The sequence below is a fragment of the Lontra canadensis genome, unplaced genomic scaffold, assembly GCF_010015895.1.
Source record: "Lontra canadensis isolate GAN:19392208 unplaced genomic scaffold, GSC_riverotter_1.0 scaffold35, whole genome shotgun sequence".
Taxonomy (NCBI): Eukaryota; Metazoa; Chordata; class Mammalia; order Carnivora; family Mustelidae; genus Lontra; species Lontra canadensis.
Genome location: NW_022631029.1, coordinates 7,938,351 through 7,960,632, shown reverse-complemented (window position 1 = coordinate 7,960,632; position 22,282 = coordinate 7,938,351). Strand labels below are relative to the sequence as shown.

Here is a 22,282-nt window from a genome sequence, read left to right as displayed (position 1 = left end):
CTGTCCCAGGTGTCTTTTAAGAGGCTGAGTTCTGCTACAACCCCATGCCTGCTGCTGAATAAGGCAGGCTGCCCTTACGAGAAAAACTTCCTTTTCCATTTTTTCCTATCTTTGCCCCCAGGGGCTATGATGCAGCAGTACTGTTACTTGTGCTAGACCTGGGAAGTTGGACATTTGTGTGGCTCAACAGCTTTCTGGAGGAAGATCAGACCCCTTCTGGTGGCCACTCTGCTCTTACCAGAATTCTTGCAGGTGTTGCCTGCAGGGTGATTTACTTAGCCCTGTTCAGCTTTTGCTAAGAGGGTAATGACCACAATCCTGTGCTCAGGGAGTAGCACCCCTCAGAGAGAGTGCATGTGTGAGATTGAGAGAATGTGTGTGTGTGTGTGTCTCTCTAAGAGAGTGGGGGGGAGGTCCCTAGGGATATAGTGTGTAAGAGTGTGGAGAGGTCCCTGGGGTTGGTTGAAGGGACTGCCCTTCATTGATACCCAGCACAGGCCCTAATGTGCAGCAAGATCAATAAATACTTGTGGAATGCGTGACTGCTGGCTGCCTGTGTCTTCCCAGTGGGAAAGCTGGAGACCCTCACTAGAGGCGGGATTGCTGAGGTGCTCAGCCTGCCAGGCTAGCTCCACCCTCCTGTGTCCTCTCCACCCTCTCCCCTCCTCCCATGTGACCCTACACTCCTCTTGTCCCGAATATGCAATTCAGGCCTTTTGGCCCTTGATAGAACTTTGACCTTTTGGAGGCAGGGCTGTCCGCAAGGGGAGGCCTAGCCCCCAGCTCTGTCTCTGAGCAGCTTAACTGGTTTGGACAGCCTAATCGGCCCTGGAAGATCAACTAGAAGCGCCTGCGGCTCTTTCCCTACAGCTTTGAGTCCCTGTGCACTGCCCTAAAGCCCCGCCTGCCCTTGGGGCGGCCTGCCTTTGGGGCTGCCCGCCCCTTCTGATCCCCTTTGTGGGAGAGAGACCTGTGCAAGCAGAGCTGGGACTACATCTCCCAGCGTGCCTGGCAGCGTGGTGGCCTCTGTGTGCCGGCCGCACCAGTTGCGGGCAACAATGCAGCGGGCAGTGAGCATGGTGGCCCATCTGGGCTTGCGGCTGCAGGCGCTCCCGTCGGCCCTGGGCCGTCCGTTCAGTTGCGCACAGGTGGGATCGAGGGTGCCGGGGGAGGGTGCCAGTTTTGGAGGTGGGGGAGGGAGGAGGGTGGAGGTCGGGACACTGGTGGCCCTTAACCCAGACACCCGCAGGACGTACTCCGCAGGACACCACTCTATGACTTCCACCTGGCTCATGGCGGGAAGATGGTGGCGTTTGCAGGCTGGAGTCTGCCTGTGCAATACCGGGACAGTCACGTTGACTCACACCTGCACACACGCCGGCATTGCTCGCTCTTTGATGTGTCCCACATGCTGCAGGTGAGCCAGGGGAGCACGCCGGCTGCCCAGTCAGGGCTTCCTCCCCATCTACAGTGGAGCAACCCTCGGCTTTGTGGGAAGCTGGATTCCAAGGGCCACCATCCTCGCAGAAGAGGTGGAGGTCTCCGGTGTACTAGACTGTGGCCCCCAGGAAATTAACTCAGTGGGTCTCTTGGTTGTCTCTTCTTTAATCTCTTAAGCCTGCTCCCACTCAGTGGTGTGCCTCTGTGTCCCGGGTTCCCCAGGGCTGGCACCCATTCCCATCGACTCTCCTGGGTGTTGGTTTGGAAAAAGGATAATTCAGGGTGGTGCTGGACCTTTTCAAGTTCCCTAACCTCCTCCATTGCACCCTCTCCTGTGTTGGGGGACGTAGGGGAGTCAGGTGGGGCTCTGCCACCTGCAGAGTCAAAGGACTGCTCAGGCATTTTGGCTGGGTTGGACGGGACTGTGGGCAGTCCTTGCCCAGTGGCATGAGGTTTTTGATCTCTTTCCCAGACCAAGATACTTGGTTGTGACCGAGTGAAGCTAATGGAGAGTCTAGTGGTTGGAGATATTGCAGAGTTAAAGCCAAACCAGGTGGGCCCCTCTTCTCTTGTATTTCTGCTCAGTGGGTGTTCTTAGTCTTGAGCCAGCAAATGGGAGGGGTGGGGGTGCAGCAGTGACTCAGACACAGCTTCCCGGGGCTTGTGGTCTTGGGCGATGGGGTCCCTGGGTATGTCCCGACGTCCAGTTATCTGCAGGGAGGGGGCTTATTCCATCCTTACCAGATCAGGCTGGGAAGCCAGAAACCCAGGTTTATGCCCTGGTTTGTGGCCTTCCATGCTGTCAAACGCCTTGCAATGCAAAGGTAGCCCCTAAATTAGCAGCCTCGCCATTACCAAGAGCTTCTTAGGAATACACTCAGGCCCTGCTCCAGACCTGCTGAATCAGAACCTGTGTTTTAACAAGATTCCCAGGTGATTCATGTGATCTCTCAACCTCAGGCTCCATCCATCCAGTGGGGAGGCTTGTGAGGCCAGCCTCACAGTATTTTGGCATATTGCTGTGGCACTCATGGTATCATCAAGATGGACTTTGAAGTCTCTGTTTTGGGGTTTGGGGCATGGACTGAGTTGTCTCAGGTCTGGGTGGGATGAAGCAGCGAGTCCTAGATACCCTGGATTAAGTGTGAAATGGGGCTCTCAGTACTGAGTGGGGAGAAGTGCAGAGGCCCCACCAGATCAGGGAGGTCTCCGAAGATGGGGAAGGGGTAAAAAACTTTGTCGGTGCATGAGGATCCAAATCCTGGGCTGGGCAAGGGCCTGCGCTTACCTAGCCTTCCTCCTTGCCCCTCCTCCCCTCCCAGCCCTTTGCCTGAGGGTTCATGAATTGGTGGTGGCTGTGTGTGTCCAGGAGTGAGTGTGACTCATACTTGACCTGGGCCTCCTGGACCTGGAGGCAAAGATGTTCCACTTTGGCACTAGGGGACACTGTCGCTGTTTACCAATGAGGCTGGAGGCATTTTAGATGACTTGATTGTGACCAGCACCTCCGAGGGCTACCTGTATGTGGTGTCCAACGCTGGCTGCTGGGACAAGGACTTGGCTCTCATGCAGGTACAGCCCCTCTGTTTCTAGGTACCCTGTCTTCTTTGCTCACAGAGCAGCATCCTTGCTGTCCAGAACAGACCTGGCAGGGACAAGGGGCTCAGATCATACCTCTTTGAGTGAGTGAATAGCAGGCCAGAGTGGGCCCTCCATGGAGAATGCCAGGTTTCAGTGATGGGAGAGTAGAGCAGGGAAGACTGGCCACGGCTCCCAGGCGAGCATCCTCTGGTGAAGGTGGAAGCCAGAGCCCAATGTGAACACGGACAGACCCGGGCTTGGGTCATTCCTACCACTTAGTTATATAACCTTGTAAGATGGGAACCAGCCTACTCTGCCCAGCTTTTCAGCTCCCAGCCTGCCGTAGGTACTCAGTAAGTGGTCCCAGAAGCTGATGCGGTGTTTGTGTCTTTCCTTTCAGGACAAGGTCAGGGAGTTTCAGAACGTGGGCAGGGACGTGAGCCTGGAGGTGGTGGAGAATGCCTTACTAGCCCTGCAAGGTGAGCAGGCCAGGCTGGGGTTGGAGCCGACCTTTGCCTCGCTGGCTTTTTTGACTGCTCGGCACAGGGGCCATTCCAGAAGGAATAGCAGGCCAGAGTGGGCCCTAGGTATGGATGGTGTGCTATTTGTGGGCCATAAGTCTAAGTTTGGAATTAGGCCTTCCCTATGTCCAGGACCTGGACTCTGGGTCACTGGTTCCCTGGGCCCAGGCCCCACAGCGGCGCAGGTGTTGCAGGCCGGCATAGCAGAGGACCTGAGGAAATTGCCCTTCATGACCAGTGCTGTGATGGAGGTGTTTGGTGTGTCTGACTGCCGTGTAACCCGCTGCGGCTACACAGGAGAGGATGGTGTGGAGGTAGGTCAAGAAGTGGGTGTAGGGTATTGCAGGGGACAAGACTGTGGAGCCATTGCCCACCTGCTCTATGGTGTCTCATGCAGATCTCGGTGCCGGCGGTGGCGGCAGTCCGCCTGGCAACAGCTCTGCTGGAAAACCCAGAGGTGAAGCTGGCGGGACTGGCGGCCCGGGACAGCCTGCGCCTGGAGGCAGGCCTCTGCCTCTATGGGAATGACATCGATGACCACACCACGCCTGTGGAAGGCAGCCTCAGCTGGACATTGGGTGAGTTGGGCTGGCACTCAGGGATAGAATCCTGGAGGCTGGTGTGGCCAGCCCATGACTGCTCCCAAGGCTGTGTACCCTGGAGCCCGTGACTCAGTCTCCCTAAGCCTCCTTTCCCTGAAGGTGCCACTACACCTTTGCCCATTACACGCTCAGGATCTTCAGCCGGCTGAGGTGGGCAGCACAGCCTCTAAGACCTGGGGACAGGATGTGGGTGGCTGACTGCATGGCAGGGAGGAATGGGGCTTTGGGGAGCCTGAGCAAAGGGGTGTCACTGCTGGCTGGATGTTACTTTGGGGTCCCTGTAAGGAAGACCTCCTGTGGCCAGGGGTCTATGGACTGTGGCTTAATCCCAGTGTGTCATGCTTCAGGGAAGCGCCGCCGAGCCGCCATGGACTTCCCTGGAGCCTCAGTCATTGTTGCTCAGCTGAAGGGCAAGGTGCAGAGGAGACGTGTGGGGTTAATGTGCGAGGGGGCACCAATGCGGGCGCACAGCCCCATCCTGAATACAGAGGGCACTGTGATTGGTAGGTGGACCAGGGAAGTTGGAGAGCCCTTGTTCCTTCCCCAGGAGGGTGGGCATTGGACTGGCATGGTGATGCTGACATACGACCTCTGCTCACACAGGTACTGTGACCAGTGGCTGCCCCTCTCCCTGCCTGAAGAAGAATGTGGCCATGGGTTATGTGCCCAGTGAGTATAGCCGGCCAGGGACCCCGTTGCTGGTAGAGGTGCGGCGGAAGCAGCAAGTGGCCGTGGTCAGCAAGATGCCCTTTGTGACCACAAATTACTATACCCTCAAGTGAAAGTGGCTTGGGGCAGGGCCTCTCCCATCTAGGAGCCTGGACCTGGAGGACATTCTGTAAGGGTTAGTCACAAAACTGAGGCTGAATACACTGGGACGGAGGTTGATTCTGGTTGTCTGGTTGAGGGGGGGCCCATCCCACCAATCCTACCCCCTCATGTGCCTCTCCAACTTCGAGACCCCATTTCTGAGCAAGGACCAGCTCATGCAATGTTAGTCTGTGCCCCCACCGACCCCATTCTTGTCTGCCTCCCGGAGGGTTACGAGAAGCTTTCTGGCATCTCTCCCTTCCACTCTGCCAGGTGCTGGCTGTGGAGCAGAGGCTGACATTTTTAGGGAGGGGATAGAGCCTGCCCAGCCTACCTCACCATGGTTTCTCACGCTGCAGAGGGGTTATTACATTGGGTAGTGCCAGCCATCTTCTTCAGTTTACTTTCCATGAATGCAAACCTCTGCCTTGCCCTGGGTAGGAATGATTCCTGACTCACCGAGGGTTGGCCCTGTAGGGCTGCTGTGCCTGTGTAAACTCGGGGACAGCTGAGGAGGCACAGACTCACTCTTCCACATTCCCAAGTTAGCCCAGCCTGCTGCCCAGTAGCAAACCATGCCGGGCTCACCACCTGTCCTGAGCCTCAGGGCTGTTGTAGGACAGGCAGGGCCTCCTTCTAGACTTGACTTACCCTGGCTGACCTTTGCCCCCAGGGCCCATTCTGGACTCCGCTGACTTCTAAAAAAAACAAAACAAAAACAAAAACAACACATTAAACGAGCTTCCTCCTCTTCTTGCTTGCTAGTCTCTAGCTTCATTGTCCTTTGGCTACATGGTTCCTGGGGTGCCAGCCCAGTGCCTGCTTGCCTGGCCTCTGAGGCAGGCTCAGAGTGGGTTCCCCCTGAGAGGGGCGGGTCTAGAAAAATTAGTGAGGATAGTGCCGCTCCTTGTCAGGCACTCACCACTGCTCCTCCAGGGAGCTGAGCCTCTCCACCTCTGCAAATCGTTGCATCCTGGGTGCTGAGGGGCAGTAGCCCCCACTGTTCCCGCTCCAGTTTCCCCTGTGCATGTGCACCCTTGTCCTGTCTGAATAATCACACAGCCAGTGCACTTCCATGTTTAATAAGCCACATCCTCAGTGAAACCGGGGGTGAAATGTGAGGCCCTGATTCTGTGAGGTGGTGTCAATGGGTAGGGCTGGGGCTGTAAAACGGTCATCCTAACCAGCCAGAAGGTAGCTCTTGAGTAGGTCCACGTATACCAGTTCAGTGTGGGCCTACGTCCAGTGCACCTCTACTGCCAAAATGGCCTAGCCAAAGACTGCCGGATAGAAATGTGACCTCTAATAGAGAAAGCAGGCGGCAGGACACTGAGGTAGCTGGTGGCCCAGCAGAAGCAGGTTGGGAGTGTGGCCTTCAGGAAAGGAGGCAGTTCTAGCAATACGCTGCTTTCAGAAACTTCATTGTGCCACCCACACCTTTGGAGGCTCCCGTGGTCCACTGCGTAGGTGGCAGGCCTGTGGCTCTTTCCAGTTGAGGGTTCTTGGGGGCTGAGATGGTGCTTATGGGGAGGAGTTGAGCCTGTGACTTCTTAGAATGGAGCTTCTTTAACTCCAGGTCAAGATGGGAAGCAATGAAGCTGCGGGGCACAGTGGCATAGGATCACTCCTCCTTAACTGCTCAGTATCTCCCTGGGAGGGGGCAGGGTATGACCCCATGGGCACTTCAAGCAGTGGGGGTGGAAGGTCACCCCTCGAGGCTCAACCTCTTTCAGGCACCCAGCTTGCCAACAAGGACTGAGAGGACTATGAATGAGTTCATATCCAGGAAGAGACCATTTCCATAGCCTGACTCATCTGGAAAGCTCTGGATGGGCCAGGGAGGTGCATGTTTGGTGCCTCCAAGTCCGGGCAGCGCCAACTCCCCCTGCCTTACACTGGAATGGCCAGCTAAGTAACGACAGAGGATAAGGCCATGTCTAGTCCAGAACTCCTTGGCTCCCTGCCAACAAAGCAAAAACAAATTCAAGAAACCTAGAGCTTAGGGGAAAACAGGCTTCCCTTAACAAATTCCAGAGCTGGTCAACCTCAGGTTTCCTCTCAGGACGAATTTCTATGGGGTCACATCCTAGGGGGATGGGAAGGGACAAGAACAAGCCATAGCAGAAAATGGACTATTGGCCTCCCCAACCCAGACGCTTCTCCTGAGCTGACCCCTGAGAGAGGAGGGAGGAGCATGCCTTCTCCTTAAGGCACCCAGATCAGGGTAGAGGCAAACTTTACTGGCCCAATGCCTGGGCCTGCTGGAGGCAAGGCCAAGGGCAGTGGGGGCCCAGGCCTGTAAGCACTGGGGTACTCCCTGCCCCCAACCCTGATCTCCCTGCCGTTGTCTCTTGGGTCTGGGTAGCAGCAGAACCCAGTGTGGGAACCAGCAGACCCGGTGATGTCCCTGGAGATCCCTCTGCTGCCTTCCCTTATTCTCTGTGGGTTTTGAGAGGTTCGTTTGCTGTTGTTTCCCTAAAAATGATGGAGAGAAGAGAGGGGTTACTCCACAGGCAGCCCGACAGTCCCTAATTGGCTCTTTCTAGCCCTTTAGTGGCTGAGGGGGGCTGAATAAGGCCACACTACAACCTAAACCACTCTACTGAGTTCCCATATCCCACACTGGGTCCCCCACCTTTTTCCTCTGATACGTTTTTCCTCCTAGTTCCTGCCTTATCGTGGTGTTCCTGTCTTTCCCCAGTTGCCCAGGACCTGGGAAGTGGCAGGCCTCTTAACTAGACTCATGCCTTCTCTATTGGACCCCATTTATTGGCATTTATAAAGACAGACTTGATCAGGCCATAGCCTTCTGAGTCCTTCAGTAGCTTCCCAAGATTTAGGATAGGGTTTCATGGTCCCTTCACGTCTGACTACAGTGTCCCAGCCTTGTCTAGTCTTCCAGTATGACACGCTTGTTCTTGTCCTGCCTCTTGTGCTATCCATTCTTGGCCTGGTACACTTAACCACTCCCCAGCCTTTGCCCTCAGCTTAGCTGTCTGTTTTGGAAGAAAACTCTGACTGGCCTCACCCCTTGCTCTTCTGCCCTTCCCTTTTATTTTTTATTATTTATTAATTTTTTTTTGCTGCCCTCCCTTTTAAATCTCTGGCTCCCCCTGTAAACAAGGCCTGGGTTGTCTTTGTTCTTTGGACCTAGTGTGGCTGCTGTCATATGGTAGGAGCTCAGAGATTAGTTGAATGAATGCTCTGATTAGTGATTTGATGTTTTACAGATGACAAGGCTGACCCTGATGAGGCCAGTCAGTGCAATTAGGATAATGCAATAAGGACAGAGGCTCCTATCTTCCTAATTGAGGGGCCTGCAGCAGAGTGGAACCCAACAGACTTGCCACTTCATCTCTGAGATCACTACCAGTCTCACAGGTTGCCAAACAGCCTACTGATGGGCTGTTCACAAACTGGTGTCACTCAAAGCCTGAGCTCTACTTGCAGGCCTTGGAGCTTGCTGTAAAAGCCACTAAACTGGTGGACTCCTGCTCTGAGAACTTCCTGCCCCTGTCCCTAGCACAGGTGTGTCCTCTGCCTGCCAAGCATGGGGTTGCCATGGGCACATATGTACTCACCACGAAGTGAAATGCGTGGAGCCATCAGGTGTGGATCCGTTCTGGCCGCCCAGACCTGGGGGCAGGAACACATCCAGAGCTGCAGCAGGCAGGGGGTGGGGATCTGAGCAGGTATCAGCCCAGGGGAGGTTAGAGGCCAGTGGTGTTGTCTAGTGGAGTCTCGTGGAGGCCCTAAAGGGACTAGGAGTATTGTCTGATGGCGTTTCAAGGGAAGTTACAATGTGATGGGTGTACCGCGGTTTCTGGCATGGAATGGCATGTTGGCAATGGGTCAGGGTACAGCGTTAAGTTGTGATAAGGTTCTTAGGGGACCAGTGGTAGTCTAGGGGGTTCTGGGGAGCCCAATGGTAAGGTCCGGTGGGGGTGGGGAGCCTCACCTGGGCGGTGATACAGCCCTGTCACCGTGCTCCCGTAGAACCCCCACGCCAGCTGGATACCCAGGAGACTTAACACCAACCACAGTAGCAGCAGCTTGAAGAGAGTCACGCGCATGTCCTGCGCCTCCCACTCCCGCAGGAACTCGCTGCCCAGGGTGCCCAGAGCGCCCAGCACAGTAGTCGGCAGAGCCTGCAAGGACTCCCCAGACCAAGGCTCCGCCATGACTGGCCTATGCCCCACCCGGGGACTGTCATTGTAGCCCCCACTGCGCAGGCGTCTGGTCTTCCGGGGCCAGGCCCGTTAGTGCGCACGCGTAAAGCAGGCAAGGGGAGCCTACTTCGCTTGCGCGAAGAGTTGGCAGTTTGGGGAGGAGTACTAAAACCGCGCACGCGCACCAGCCCCACCCTACTTACTTAAAAGATGTGTGAGTCGGAAAGAATAAAATAGCAACCAGGTCTTTTATAGCCCCGGAGTTCCCGTGATGCCCCACGCGGCTGCAGTGATTGGTTAAGCGCCTTGCTTTTAGGGCGTGGACGCGCTCCTGAGCAATCGTGGCTGAGCTGTGAGTGCGCGCGCGTGCGCGAGGCCGCGACTGGGCCTGGCTCGAGCCCGCGGGCACGCGGGGGCGCGCACGTCGCTTCCCCGCCCTCCCGCCGCCGACCGCCCTCGCTCGCTCGCGCTCCCTGCTCCCCGCCCGCCGCCCGCCGTCCTCCGTCGGTTCTCTCGTTAGTGTGCTGCCGTCTCCTTAGCCACCCGCCCGTCTCCGAGCTTGCGACTCGCGGACAGGCATCCTCGGCGCAGAGAGACCGGACTGCGAGTCGTCGCCTAAGGTGAGCGAGAGGGTTCCCTCCTGGCGCCGCGGAGCCCCGGGCCCGCCCGGCACTCTTCCGGCCGCCCGCCCGCCGCCCCGCCGAGGCCGCGCCCCACCTGCTGCTCTCAGCCGGCTGCCCCAGGGCCCCAGCCCCTGCCCCGGCCCCGCTCCCCAAAGCGGCGGCCCCGCCCGCGCAGTCCCCGGAAGCGCGCCCCGCGGCCTCCCGCGCCCCTTCCCCCGCCCCGCCAGGCCTGGTGGAGCCCTAGCCACCCGCCCGCGGTCCCCGGCTCTTCCTCTCTCAAGGCTGTGCCGGCCAGGGCGGGGGCTTCGAGCCGGGCCCGGAGACCGCGCCGTGCTGCCGGCCCTGGCGAAGCGCGCGTGGCTGTCGGGAGTTGAAATGGGAAAGAAACTCTTTACAACTCCATCTTGGCTTTTTACATTGAATATGAAACATGAATCACTCTTTTATACAGGGTGAAGTCCAGTTATGTTTTGGGTAGATTTTCTTTTTAAATGAAGTATTCCCGGAGAGGTGTAAGTAAGGTAGTGTTGAGATCTTACGGGTTAGGATTCTGGGGTATTGAAAAGGGAATTTTCCAGTTGAAAACATTTTTTTTTTCATGATTTAAACTGTGCTACATCGAAATAGAGTATTAATTTGCAGTTTTGCTTAGTATTAAGTTAGTACCTTGATAGGAATCACCTAAACAGCTGTCCGTAGTTACCGATTGAACCCAGTTACAAGCCGTCTTTATTAAATAGCACTGTTTGCACTCAAATCGATTTGGTCAAAACAGTGTTTAATAGTTTATGGTGGAAAATTGGCATTTTTTTTCGCCTCAGAGTTGGTTTCACTTGTGTTTTTTAGTGGTCCTGATTTAAAATTTTTACCAATATTGGTGACTTGTTTCCTTCTCTTTGTGTTTTTAAGTTTGTCTTTGAAGTAAATGTTTCTTGCAGGTGTGCAGTCAGATCATAGTGCTCTCTGCCAGATCTGAAGGGAAAAAATACTTAAAAATTTTTCTTAAAAATGTTACATGTGGTGAGAGTTTTTCGTTTAGTGTCAGATACCCGAATGTGTAATGTTTATATACCATTTCATGATTATCACTTTAGATATGGCTAAGTTGATGGAGATACTGGTATGAGCATTGGGTACAAGTGACATTGTTTGGCCTGTAAGTACAAGACTAATTTCTCATTGTGAAGGATAACTTATTTAAAGATCTCTTTTGATAAATTGGAGAGTAGTTCGATCTACTTTTGTAGAGCAGTGGTGGCTCTTGGGGACATAACAAAATAGAAGAAAACTTGCTTTAAGTCAGACTAGTCCTAGAGTTATGGCTTCTGTTCTCATAAAAATTGGTACTGGAGGGAAGAAGAGAATAGGAATCCACCAACTTTTTCATAGATCCAGAATTTTAGACCCAAAAGGAATTTTCAGGGCTTATGTGGCGCAGCCCCATTTGCAGATGAGGAAGTTGAGTCCCAGAGACTTAGTAAATTACCTAAGATTGTTTATATAGTCAGGTGCAGGTGAGAGCTATTTTCTCTTTAAGGTATTTTCTTTGTACTCTCAAACAGCTTGCTTAGAGTTAGGTAAAATTCAGGACTTATTTCTAGTGTTTTCTTTTATGTATTACTGATTTTATATTTGTTGTGAGAGTCTGAAAAATTCATTTTCTAAACAAATTTCAGTTCTTTAGCTTCACAACATTCTCCTCTCTGAAACTGGATGGTCCTGCAGCAGTTGATTGAAATACATAAATGAATATGTAGGGTCCTTGGTTGCCTAGTTGTAGCTTTAGGTGTTTGGTTTTTTGTTTTGTTTTAAGGTTTGTTTATCCATTTGAGAGAGAGTGAGTGAGAGTGTGGGGAAGGGTTGAAGGAGAGAGAAGCCTAACAGACTCCTCCCTGAGCTTGGGGCCAACTTGGGGCTTGATCCCAGGACCCCAAGATCATGATCCGAGCTGAAACCAAGGATCTGATGTGTAACTGACTGCACCAGCCAGGAGCCCCTGGCTGTTTGGGTCTTCTTGAGGGAACTACTTCTTCCAACGGGAGGCCCAGACTCCACTGTTCCAAATCCAACTAATTAGGTCAGGCCAAGATGTTATCATGTGACTGAGGGCTCTTTTGCCTGTTGATTTGAAGTGGGATGGAGAGAAACTGCACATATCAAGTAAGTAGTTTCTTGTGCGTGTGGTGGTAGTTTGTTGGAGTGTTCCCATAGTCTGATTCTTATTAGGAGAGTGAAAACAGGTAGATCTTGAGGTGTTTCCTGTCCATGGAGTATAGTTCAAGCAGTGACAGGAGGAGGAGTTGCTGCTTTGGGACTTCTTAGTTGTCTAGAGCTGAGAGATTTATGTTAACTCTGTCAGAAGACAGACTGATACTTCAACTTCTAAAGAGAACTAATTTGGGCATGCTGAGCTTGTATGGACAGCACTTTGGGTTTAATTGCACTAGTGATAATGATAAATGGTACGTAATCACTGGATTTTAATCACATACATTTGTACTTGTAAAAGGTACCTAAAAGTTATTTTACCTTCACGTACCACTCAGTTTATCCTTTATCTTTGGCCAGTGGAACTTAGTTAGCCTGCACCTATACTTTAATGTAACTAAATTTTAAACATGTGTTAATGTGTTTTACTATACTGTGCTCTTTGGGAATATGCTCACTGTTAAGTATTTATGAGATTAATAAATTAAAATTTCCAAGGTAGTTTAAAGTTAGTAATTACGTGAAATTCCTATTTCAAGTGTTTCTATTTCAAATGACTCATTTTTCATCTGTGGTGCTATAATATTAAGTGAAGGCCTTATATACTCATAATTATGGTAGTCGTGACAGAAAATCAGATAGGCATTGAAGCTGCTCATTCTGGTTGTTGGTCTGAATTTATTGACGCTTCCTCCAGATGATCCTAGTTAACATTTTATAGTTAATAATGGTCAAAATATGAGATAAACTTTGTTATATTGTAGCCAGTTTATCCCAGATTGAGTTTTTTTTTTTCTTTAATGAAGAGGGTGGATAAAGGAGATATGTTTAAGCATGTTTATAATAGTGTCTCACTATTCAAGTGAAGGGAAAGAGGAGAACATAAACAACTGAAAGGTTTGGAGTGGAGTAAATGGAGAAGTGGAAGGTAAAATGAAATTAGAGAGGTGGGTAGGGACCAGATCATGCAGGGCCTTTAGGATATGGGAAGTTCTTTGGGTTTATTCTGAAAGGAGAAATCATTGTTTGTTTTTTCTTTTCTTTTAAGATTTTATTTATTTGAGAGAGAGTACACAAGCAGGGGGCGTGGCCGGGAGAGGGAGAAGCAGGCTCCCGGCTGAGCAGAGAGCCCGGTTTGATGCAGGGCTTGATCCCAGGACTCTGGGATCATGACTTGAGCCAAGCCGAAGGCAGATATTTAACCAACTGAGCCACCCGGGCACCCCTCATTAGATGTTCATTAGCAGAAGAATGATAGGATCTGATATTAAATAACTAGAATCACTCTCCAAGAATAGGAGTAGATCTGAGTCCAATCTGACTTGAGAGAGTAAACTAATATATATATTTTTAAAATACTAATTTGTCAGAGACAGAGAGAGCACAAGCAGGGGGGAGTGTTAGGCAGAGCAGTCAAGGGGAGAAGCAGCCTCTCTCAGCTGAGCAAGGGGCATGATGTGGTGATCTGGGATCATGACCTGAGCCGAAGGCAGACGCTTAACTGAGCCACCCAGGAGTTCCAGCACTAAACTAATACTGATCATTTCTGACAACGATATTAAAAAATTATTTTTCTTGACCTAATGACTTTACCTTGATTTTTTGAAGCCATTGATTTTCTGACCGTTGTCTTTCAGCCTGTAATTCTCTGTAATGCTTTATTAAGAAGAATGTGTAATAAGATAAAACAAGTATTCAGGGGTGCCTGGGTGGCTCAGTGGGTTAAGCCTCTGCCTTCGGCTCAGGTCATGATCTCAGGGTTCTGGGATCGAGCCCCGAATCAGGCTCTCTGCTCTGCAGGGAGCCTGCTTCCCCATCTCTTTCTGCCTGCCTGCCTCTCTGCCTACTTGTGATCTCTGTCTGTCAAATAAATAAATAAAATCTTAAAAAAAAAAAAAGATAAAACAAGTTATTCAAATGTTCATGGTAGTCTAGGAGATAGGATTAGATGTGTTCATTTTAAGATTCTTTTAACTTTGCTATGTGTTTGAAAATTATATGTTGGAAAATTAATTTACATAGGAGTCATTTGCTTTTGATTTTTGCTTTTAAAAGGGCAGTATTATAATATTCACAAGATAATGTTGATTGTGAGCATTTTATTAACTGAGGGAAGCTACGACTTGTATAAATGTGATTATTTGGTGGTATATCAATCAAAAATTAGTCTACACTTTTTCTCTCTCCTGGATTCTAAGTTACTTCACAGAACTTTGGGCAAGCCTATTTACACCCTGTGTTTTTTTTTTTTTTTCCCTTGTCAAATGAACAGACATAATTATTGGTATTTTTATATTTTTATAGTGCCTTTCATCTGAGAAATTCAAGGCACTTGTAGAACTTCTGCCGCACAGGCCGTGGGTCTTGCAGCACATTTGTAAGGTATGTAAATAGACACCTCTTCTTTTACTCCCTTTTTCCCATGGAAGACAGATTATTATATAAACGTTAAGTTCTAGGGAAATGTGATTGAATTACTGCTAATGATTCTCTTCACCAATCTTGAATTCTTTATTTTATTCCACACCTTTTCTCTCTGGTCTTATTTTTTTCTCTCTCCATACGGTACTCTTCTAACTTCCCTTTTTACTTCTAAGTGATCTTTCTTTCTTTTTTTTTTAAGATGGGGGGGGCATAGGGAGAGAGAAAACCCCAAACAGGCTTCATGCCCAGCACAGAGCCCAACACGGGTTTTGATCCCACAACCCCAAGACCTGAGGTGAAACCAGGAGTCAAACCTCAACTAACTGAGCACCCAGGCACCCTAAGATATTTCTTTTTTTCTTATTTATTTATTAAAAGATTATTTTGTCAGGGAGGGGCGCCTGGGTGGCTCTGGGTTAAAGCCTCTGCCTTCGGCTCAGGTCGTGATCTCAGGGTCCTGGGATCGAGTCCCGCGTCTGGCTCTCTGCTTGGCGGGGAGCCTGCTTCCTCCTCTCTCTCTGTCTCTGCCTGCCTCTCTGCCTACTTGTGATCTGTCAAATAAATAAATAAAGATCTTTAAAAAAAAAAAAAAAAAGATTATTTTGTCAGGGAGAGAGAGCGAGCACAGGCAGGGGGAGTGGCAGGCAGAGGGAGATGCAGGCTCCCCAATGAGCAAGGAGCCCAATGTGGGACTTGATCCCAGAGCCCTGGAATCATAACCTAAGCTGAAGGTAGATGCTTAACCTACTGAGCCACCCAGGCCTCCCAAGATATTTCTTTCTTAGATGAAGATATATTTCCTGAGGAGATGAACTCGTGTGTTATACACATACTCTTTTAATTCTGGGCCATTCCCATTTTACTCCTTCTGTTTTTCATTTTTAAGTTTTCATTTATTCTATAGTCTGGTTATCATACAGTTTATCCAGAGCTTGTGCTTCAGGTTTATCTAATAATAGCAGTTAGCTAGCTAGAGAATGAAGGTTAGAGGACAATCTTCCCTCTTAACAGGGGTCAGAGACATATTGGCTTAGTTGGGAGCAATGTTAACAGCTGGTATAAAAGCCCACCCAGGGGTTGTGTAGATATTTAAACTAACCACAAATAAAGGACATAAGAATGTCTTTTTTTTTAATTTATTATTTTTTTAAGATTTTATTTGTCAGAGATTGAGAGAGAGAGCAGAGGGACAGCAGGTAGAGGAAGAAGCAGGCTCCCTGCTGAGCAAGGAGCCCAATGCAGAGCTCCATCCCAGGACCCCAGGATCATGACCTGACCCAAAGACAGACACTTAACTAACTGAGCCACCCGGAAATCAAAGTATCTTAATTGATACCATGATAAATATCTTGGCCGAGTACTTTTTGATTAGCTTTCCTTGTTCTCTTTGGGTCTGAGGGAACTCTATGTATGGAGAAGTCAGCTGTGAAGAGGATGAATATGTTTTGGTGAGGTAGGCTACTGGCCAGTGAAGGCATATAATGGTAGTCGTTTTGGTTGGCTTTGAAATCCTCCTTGGCATGGTAAGAAGAATGGCCAAGCTAGGTTGTGGTTTTGTCATTCATTTGTTGAACAGGTAGTTATTGAATAGCTATTATATATATATGTCAGACGCTGTTCTGGGACACATCTGAGGAAAACAAAGAGGGTTCTTGCTCTCTGGGTGCCTGGCTGGCTCAGTTGGTAGATGCAACTCTTGATCTTGGGGTCATGAATTTAAGCCCCACTTTGGGCATAGAGCTTACTTAAAAAAATAAACTGTTTCACATTAAAAAAAAAAAAAATCCCAATCCTCAAGAAGGTTTTTGTTTATTTGTTTTACAATATCTTTATTCCTAAAAATATGAACGGTTGGTTTGGAACTGAAAAGTCTATTGGTTTTGAATCTTACCTACTTTTCTCAATATCATTGGCAAGTAGAAAGCACATCAGGTGTTAGTAACCATAAAAATATTAATAGTCCTGCTTTTGGAATTACTGCTCTAGTAGGGAAGTCTGGTGATAGGTAAGGGTTGGGCTTACCTTTTTTAGGGAACAGCAAGAAAACTTGACTGGCCGGAGCCTAAAGAGCAAGTGGGAAGAGTGGGAAGAAATAAACTTTTACCGATAGGCAGGGGCCAGATCTTGTAGGAATTGGGAATTTAGAGTTTATTCAGATTGTGTTGGAAAGCTATTAAAGGGTTTTTATGGGAATGGTAATAATATCTGATTTTATATTTCTAGCTGATGTATGGAGAGTAGACTAGGGTGGCAAAAATGGAAGCAGGGAGACCTATTGGAAGCTATTTATTTGAGAGAGAGTGCATTCTAGTGTGGAGAGGGAGAGAGAATCTCAAGCAGATTTTGTACTGAACTCTGTATGGGGGGAGAGAGGTGTCTCACGACCCTGAGATCATAACCTGAGTTGAAACCAAGAGTCAGATGCTTAACTGATTGTGCCACCTGAGCCACCCCTATTGGGAGCTTTTTAAATCCAGTGACAGAGGATAGGGGCTTGGACAAGGATGGTAACAGTGGAAGTGGAGGGATTCACAATATATTGTAGAGGAGCGCTCATAGGCTTTGCTAATAAATTGGAAGATGTGGCTTCCTAATCTCTTGATCCATGGCAAGATTAGCTCACCACAGTTACTGGGCACAGGAAGACAACCAGCCCAGAACCCCTGGGTATGTACTCTGTTGTTGTCCACAAGGCTTGATTTCTCCTTTAAGTACTTTGTGTAATCCATTAGAGTGGTTTGATTGATGGCCTCCCCTATAAAGGGGGAGACTATGTTTCAAAGTTTTCTTAATTGTATATTTCTACATCATTGTATTTATATAGTGAACATGTGCTTTCAGAGTGACAAGGATTTTATTGGTAGGAAGCAAAAAGTTACATGAATTTCTTTACTGCCACCTGACTGAATTAGGTTAAACACAACGTGTTTGGTGTTTGCATTTTCTTTTTGTTTGTTTAACTGTAGGAGTTAGTATGTTGGGACTTATGTCATAAGATTTTTGCCATCATTTTTTTTTAAGATGCCATCATTTTTATAAATGTTGCTTAACATTATAAATAATAGTTTGATAATATGAGACAATATAAATCACAAATTGTCTTGATTCATTCTTGGGTTATAGTAAGGACTTTGCCTTTATTTGATTCTGGGGTCATTTAGTTCCACTCTTAAGCAACGGTAAATAGTAAATAGTAGTGGCAGAGATGCAAAGGTGGACAGAAAAGTAGATGGTGGGGTGAAGATTTTCTGCTGAGATTACCTTTTATAACTTAAAGTGTTCTTGGATAATTTCTAACCCATGCTGCCTCTCATGTACACTATGTGTTGAATGGCGGTTTAAGAGGGTTCAGTCATGAAGCCAGAAGCATGTACTTTCATGTACTTGCTATATGCACACTTCATTTATCTTTTAGAATAAAAGATTATTATTTATAAGTTTATAATTCTTTAGAAGTTATAGCTTTCATTAATTAAATTTTCCAATTTTACTGCTGTTTGGAGGGGTAGAGGGGCAGAGAGAGAAGCAGACTCACTGCTGACCCAGAAGCCCAATGTGGGGCTCGATCCAAAGGCAAACACTTAACTGAGCCACCCAGGCGCCCCAAGATTACTTTAAAATTTTTTTATATTTTAATTAGCTTATTTCATTTAGATTTTATGTATTCGGGCTGCATGGGTGGCTCAGTCATTAAGCGTCTGCCTTCGGCTCAGGTTCCAGGGTCCTGGGATCCAGTCCTGCGTCGGGCTCCCTGCTCAGCAGGAAGCCTGCTTCTCCCTCTGCCATTCCCCCTGCTTGTGTTCCCTCTCTCGCTGTGTCTCTCTCTGTCAAATAAATTAATAAAAATAAAATCTTTAAAAAGATTTTAAGAGAGAGAAAATGTGGGAGAGAGAGCACACAAGCAAGTGGGAGAGGAAGAAGAAGGCTCCCTGCTGAGCTAAGAGCCAGACTTGATCCCAGGATGCTGGTACCATGACCTGAGCTGAAGGCAGGCGCTTAACCACCTGAGCCACCCAGGCGCCCCTAGAAAAACTTTTTAAAATACATTATTTTGGAGCAAGGAAGTTGATGAAGCATGTACATGTAACAGTACAAAAGGGGTGGGCATGAAAAGTAAGCCTTTCTCCCATTTCAGCCTCCCCAAATCCTCCTTTAGAGAGAACCTTCTGTTTCTTGTGTGTCCTTCTAGAGATACTGTGTCTGTATGTATGTTACATATTTTTCCTTTTTTTAGGTGCACACTATTTCACATCACAGCATTAGAGATCTTATTCTTTCTCCTTAGCAGTAGGTCTGGGTGATTATATGGCAAGATACTTAATAGGATACATTGTGGAAAATAGTTAGGCAGTTCCTCGTATAGTTTGTTTGTTTGAAGATTTTCTTTGTCAGAGAGGGAGGGAGAGCACACATGCAGGGGGAGCAGCAGGCAGAGGGAGAAGCAGACTCCCCACTGAGCAAGGAGTCTGATGCAGGGCTCAATCCCAGGACCCTGGGATCATGACCTGAGCTGAAGGCAGATGCTTAGGGACGGAGCCACCCAGGTGTTCCTGGCAATTCCTCATATTGTTATATAGAGTTAACATACAACCCAGTAATTCCATTCCTAGATCTGTATCCAGAGGATTTGAAAACAGGTACTCAGACATGAGTTGTACATAAATGTTCATAGCATCACTATTCATATAGTCAAAAGATGGAAACAATCCAAATGTCCACCAGCGGATGAGTGGATAAATAAATGTGGTTCTGTACAGATGATGAAGTACTAATACCTGCCAGAAAATGGATGAACCTTTAAAGTATTGTGCTAGGGGCGCCTCGGTGGCTCAGGAGGTTAAGCATCTGCCTTAGGCTCAGGTCATGATTCCAGGGTCCTGGGATCGAGCCCTGCACCTGGTCAGCGGGGGGCCTGCTCCGTCTCTCCCTGCCTGCTGCTCCCCCTGCTTGTGCTTTCTCTCTGGCAAATAAATAAGTAAAAGCTTAAAAAAAAATGCTAAATGAAAGAAGCCAAACACAGGTCATATGTTACAAGATTTCATTTATATGAAATATCTAGAATAGCAAATCTATAGAGACAAAAAGCAGTTTCGTGGTTGCCGGGTGCTAGGAGAGGGGGACCTAGAGAGGGACTGCTTAATAGGTATGCGGCTTTCTTTTGTGGTAATGCAAATGTTTTGGAACTGGATAGACTTGGTTGTTGTACAACATTGTGAATGTGCTAAGTATCACTGAACTGTTCACTTTAAGAAGGTGAACTTTATATTGTGTATATTTCACCTCGATTTTAAAAAAGAAAAAAAGTTTTAAATAGATGTAAGCCTCACCCTGAAGAGTTTTCATCTGCTAATCGTATAGCGATAGAGGAATAGAGCTGTCTGTGCCAGAATGCAGGGTGTGTATTGTCATTGCTGAAACCCCTAGGCAGCTGGGCTACCTCTTGGTTTATTCTTCTCTGTATGGCAGGTCTCCAGACAGGCATTGTCTTGTAGGCAATGTGAGTGGAGGATTAGGCTGCACAAGTCAAATCCTGATTCTGCCCATCCATTTAAGGTTAACCCTGGAATATATACATTTTGAGGTGAATGGTAAGATGTGTTACTTAGGAAGCCAGAAGGGAGTGTTTCTTTCCTCCAGCCCCAAAGAAGAATTTAAATCTGGCGTTGTTCTCATTTGGCCATATATTACAGGCTTGTGGGGGGGTGTTTCCTCTGCTTGCCTTTATGTGCCTTAGGCCTGGTGCTCTTCATCTCTAAAGGCCTTTGAACTGACATCAACCCTTGACAACTGCTTGATCAAGGTGACAAAACAGCGACAGTACCAGGCTCAAGGGCATTATGAAATGGACAGATGGTTTGAGCCTTTTTGCCAGAAGTCTCCTGTGTTGTCTGCAGATAAAATAAATGGCTTTATGTTTTCAATTTAATTTCCCAGTGTTTAATGGTGTGGGTAAACCTGAAATTGATAGGACAGGTTTCTACTCAGCGCTGTGAAGCAGTTTCAATGTAGTGATTTTCTCTGACTTAATGAAGTGGTATGTATTCTATTCATTTTAGATGTGTTTTTTTTTCCAAGATTTTATTTATTTACTTGACAGAGATCATAAGTATGCAGAGAGGCAGAGAGAGAGAGGGGTAAGCAGGCTCCCCACTGAGGAGAGAGCCCTATGTGGGGCTTGATCCCAGGACCCTGGGATCATGACCTGAATCGAAGGCAGAGGCTTTAACCCACTGAGCCACCCAGGTGCCCCTTAGATGTGTATTTTAACAAAGGACAAAAACAGTAGAATGTAAGGTATTGGAGAAGGGAGCACCTGTGAAAATCTGCATTTGAAGCCAGGTTTATTGTTTGAACAAAAATTAGATTTCTAATTTGGTTGTTACTTTTAGGACTGTCTGGAGAAGAGTCTGTGTTTTGACCTTTATTTTCACTTTCATAATTCTAATAGCTTTGCTTCCAGAGAATGCACTGTAGGGCATCTTTTAAGCTTTAATGGGATTCATGTGTGTTTAGGTACAGTATGGGTCTTGTGGGAAAGTTGAGATCTTAAACCGCTGAAACTGTATCATTGTGTTCTAAATAACTGAAGCTTGCTTTCTTAAGCTTTAAATTTCATTTTATTTCTGTTTTTTTTCCCCTTCTTGCAGTATCTGGGACTTAAGCTTTGCTGTGTAATAATTGAGGTCTTTCCTTCTAAGGGAAAGAGTTTTTGAGTTCTGTCCTTGGAGTGTGTTGGCCTGCTTTAGGACTGGCCAGATTGGCACTTCTTTCGCTCCCCATTTTATACTTCTGAGTCTGATTTACAGGGTTTTCTGTCTCCTATGTCCTGTCATAGGCTGCACCTCTTTCTCACCCAAGCATGCGTTTTTCTAACTGCTGTGAATTCAGCTACTGGCCAATTAGACTTACAGAGTTATTTATAAAATAAGAGCAGTTGAGTTCATAGGGAGGACCTGAGTTTTAACACTCCTGTTACAGATAACTTAAATTTCTGATTTATATGAGGGTTTTCTTTAATTCTCTGAGGGCAAATTCTTGAACTATAAAACAAGTGTCCTGGAGATAACCTTACCACTAGTGTACACAGCTGATGTTGTAACTGTTTTTTGTTTTGTTTTGTTTTTACTGTTTTCTTTTTTAAAATCTGTATTCAGCAAATTGGTTTTATAAAGCTTCTTTGCTCCTGGAAATGTATTTTTTCAGATTTTTTATTTGAACACATAACCACTGTGTGCTTGTACCTATGCTTATCTGACAATGGTGAACAAGACAGATATGATTCTTATATTAATAGTTTGGGAGGAAGAAACTTTGGAGGTATGTGGTGAGGCAGAGAGAAATATTTGGTGCTGGGGAGTATCCAAGGGGCCTGATGTAAGTTGGGAGCTCAGAGAATCCCCTGAGAGCTAGTGACTTAGCCTGAAGTATGAGTTATCTAAGTGGAGGAAGGGTAGGTGGAGTGCATTCAGGGCAAAGGAGAGAAGGAAGAAATCATGGCTTAATAGCTTGAGTTATAAGATATATTGTTTTGGCTAAGGGTGGTTGTATTCTTTGGGTCTTATAATTTCATAAAACAGTGTCTTGGGATTTACATATTTTCTTACTGCAGTATGACATTTTGTGTCCAGGTTTCACTCAAAGTGTTTTTTGCATAGTCTGCATTGACAAGACACCCTCTTGCAGAAACTGACATTGACAAAACCTGGGATTGGGAGGAAGCTTTTTTTTTTTAATTTAATTTAATTTTATTTATTTATTTGACAGAGATCACAAGTAGGCAGAGAGGCAGGCAGAGAGAGAGGGAAGCAGGCTCCCCGCTGAGCAGAGAGCCCGATGGCAGGGATGGGGGGTGGGGGGGTTGCGGCTTGATCCCGGACCCTGGGATCATGACCTGGGCCGAAGGC

General features: G+C 47.8%; 3 protein-coding genes across 7 annotated transcripts in view; 2 read left to right on the top strand and 1 right to left on the bottom strand.

The window, feature by feature from the left end:
- The first annotated feature begins 426 nt into the window (after positions 1 to 426).
- Positions 427 to 5,656, top strand: AMT (aminomethyltransferase). 2 transcript variants are annotated; one of them, XM_032868047.1, is made up of 9 exons: positions 427 to 641; positions 1,250 to 1,417; positions 1,913 to 1,993; positions 2,881 to 3,012; positions 3,422 to 3,500; positions 3,711 to 3,856; positions 3,940 to 4,120; positions 4,492 to 4,647; positions 4,748 to 4,926. In XM_032868047.1, the coding sequence occupies exons 2-9, from the start codon at positions 1,304 to 1,306 to the stop codon at positions 4,924 to 4,926; spliced, it is 1,068 nt and encodes a 355-aa protein (XP_032723938.1). In that variant the 5' UTR covers positions 427 to 641; positions 1,250 to 1,303. The 2 variants fall into 2 exon arrangements, with proteins under 2 accessions (XP_032723938.1, XP_032723937.1); XM_032868046.1 differs by lacking the exon at positions 427 to 641 and adding an exon at positions 1,059 to 1,148 and having other exon boundaries at positions 4,748 to 5,656.
- A 364-nt stretch (positions 5,657 to 6,020) lies between these two features.
- On the bottom strand, positions 6,021 to 9,355 carry TCTA (T cell leukemia translocation altered). Of its 3 annotated transcripts, none has more exons than XM_032868053.1 (3): positions 8,913 to 9,355; positions 8,536 to 8,638; positions 6,021 to 7,429 (listed from the first exon to the last, which is right to left on the bottom strand). In XM_032868053.1, exons 1-3 carry the CDS (start codon positions 9,133 to 9,135, stop codon positions 7,387 to 7,389), a joined length of 369 nt encoding a protein of 122 aa, XP_032723944.1. In that variant the 5' UTR covers positions 9,136 to 9,355; the 3' UTR covers positions 6,021 to 7,386. The 3 variants fall into 3 exon arrangements, with proteins under 3 accessions (XP_032723944.1, XP_032723945.1, XP_032723946.1); XM_032868054.1 differs by having other exon boundaries at positions 8,536 to 8,614; positions 8,913 to 9,354; XM_032868055.1 differs by having other exon boundaries at positions 8,536 to 8,590; positions 8,913 to 9,349.
- A 200-nt stretch (positions 9,356 to 9,555) lies between these two features.
- The window catches only part of RHOA (ras homolog family member A), a 52,990-nt gene continuing 40,263 nt past the window's right edge, over positions 9,556 to 22,282 (top strand). Inside the window, exons 1-2 of one of the 2 annotated variants that reach the window (XM_032868051.1) lie at positions 9,556 to 9,743; positions 14,259 to 14,336. The gene's annotated coding sequence lies outside the window, so the exon portion shown is untranslated. The remainder of the gene's footprint in view (positions 9,744 to 14,258; positions 14,337 to 22,282) is intronic. The other variant, XM_032868052.1, reaches the window with a different exon arrangement.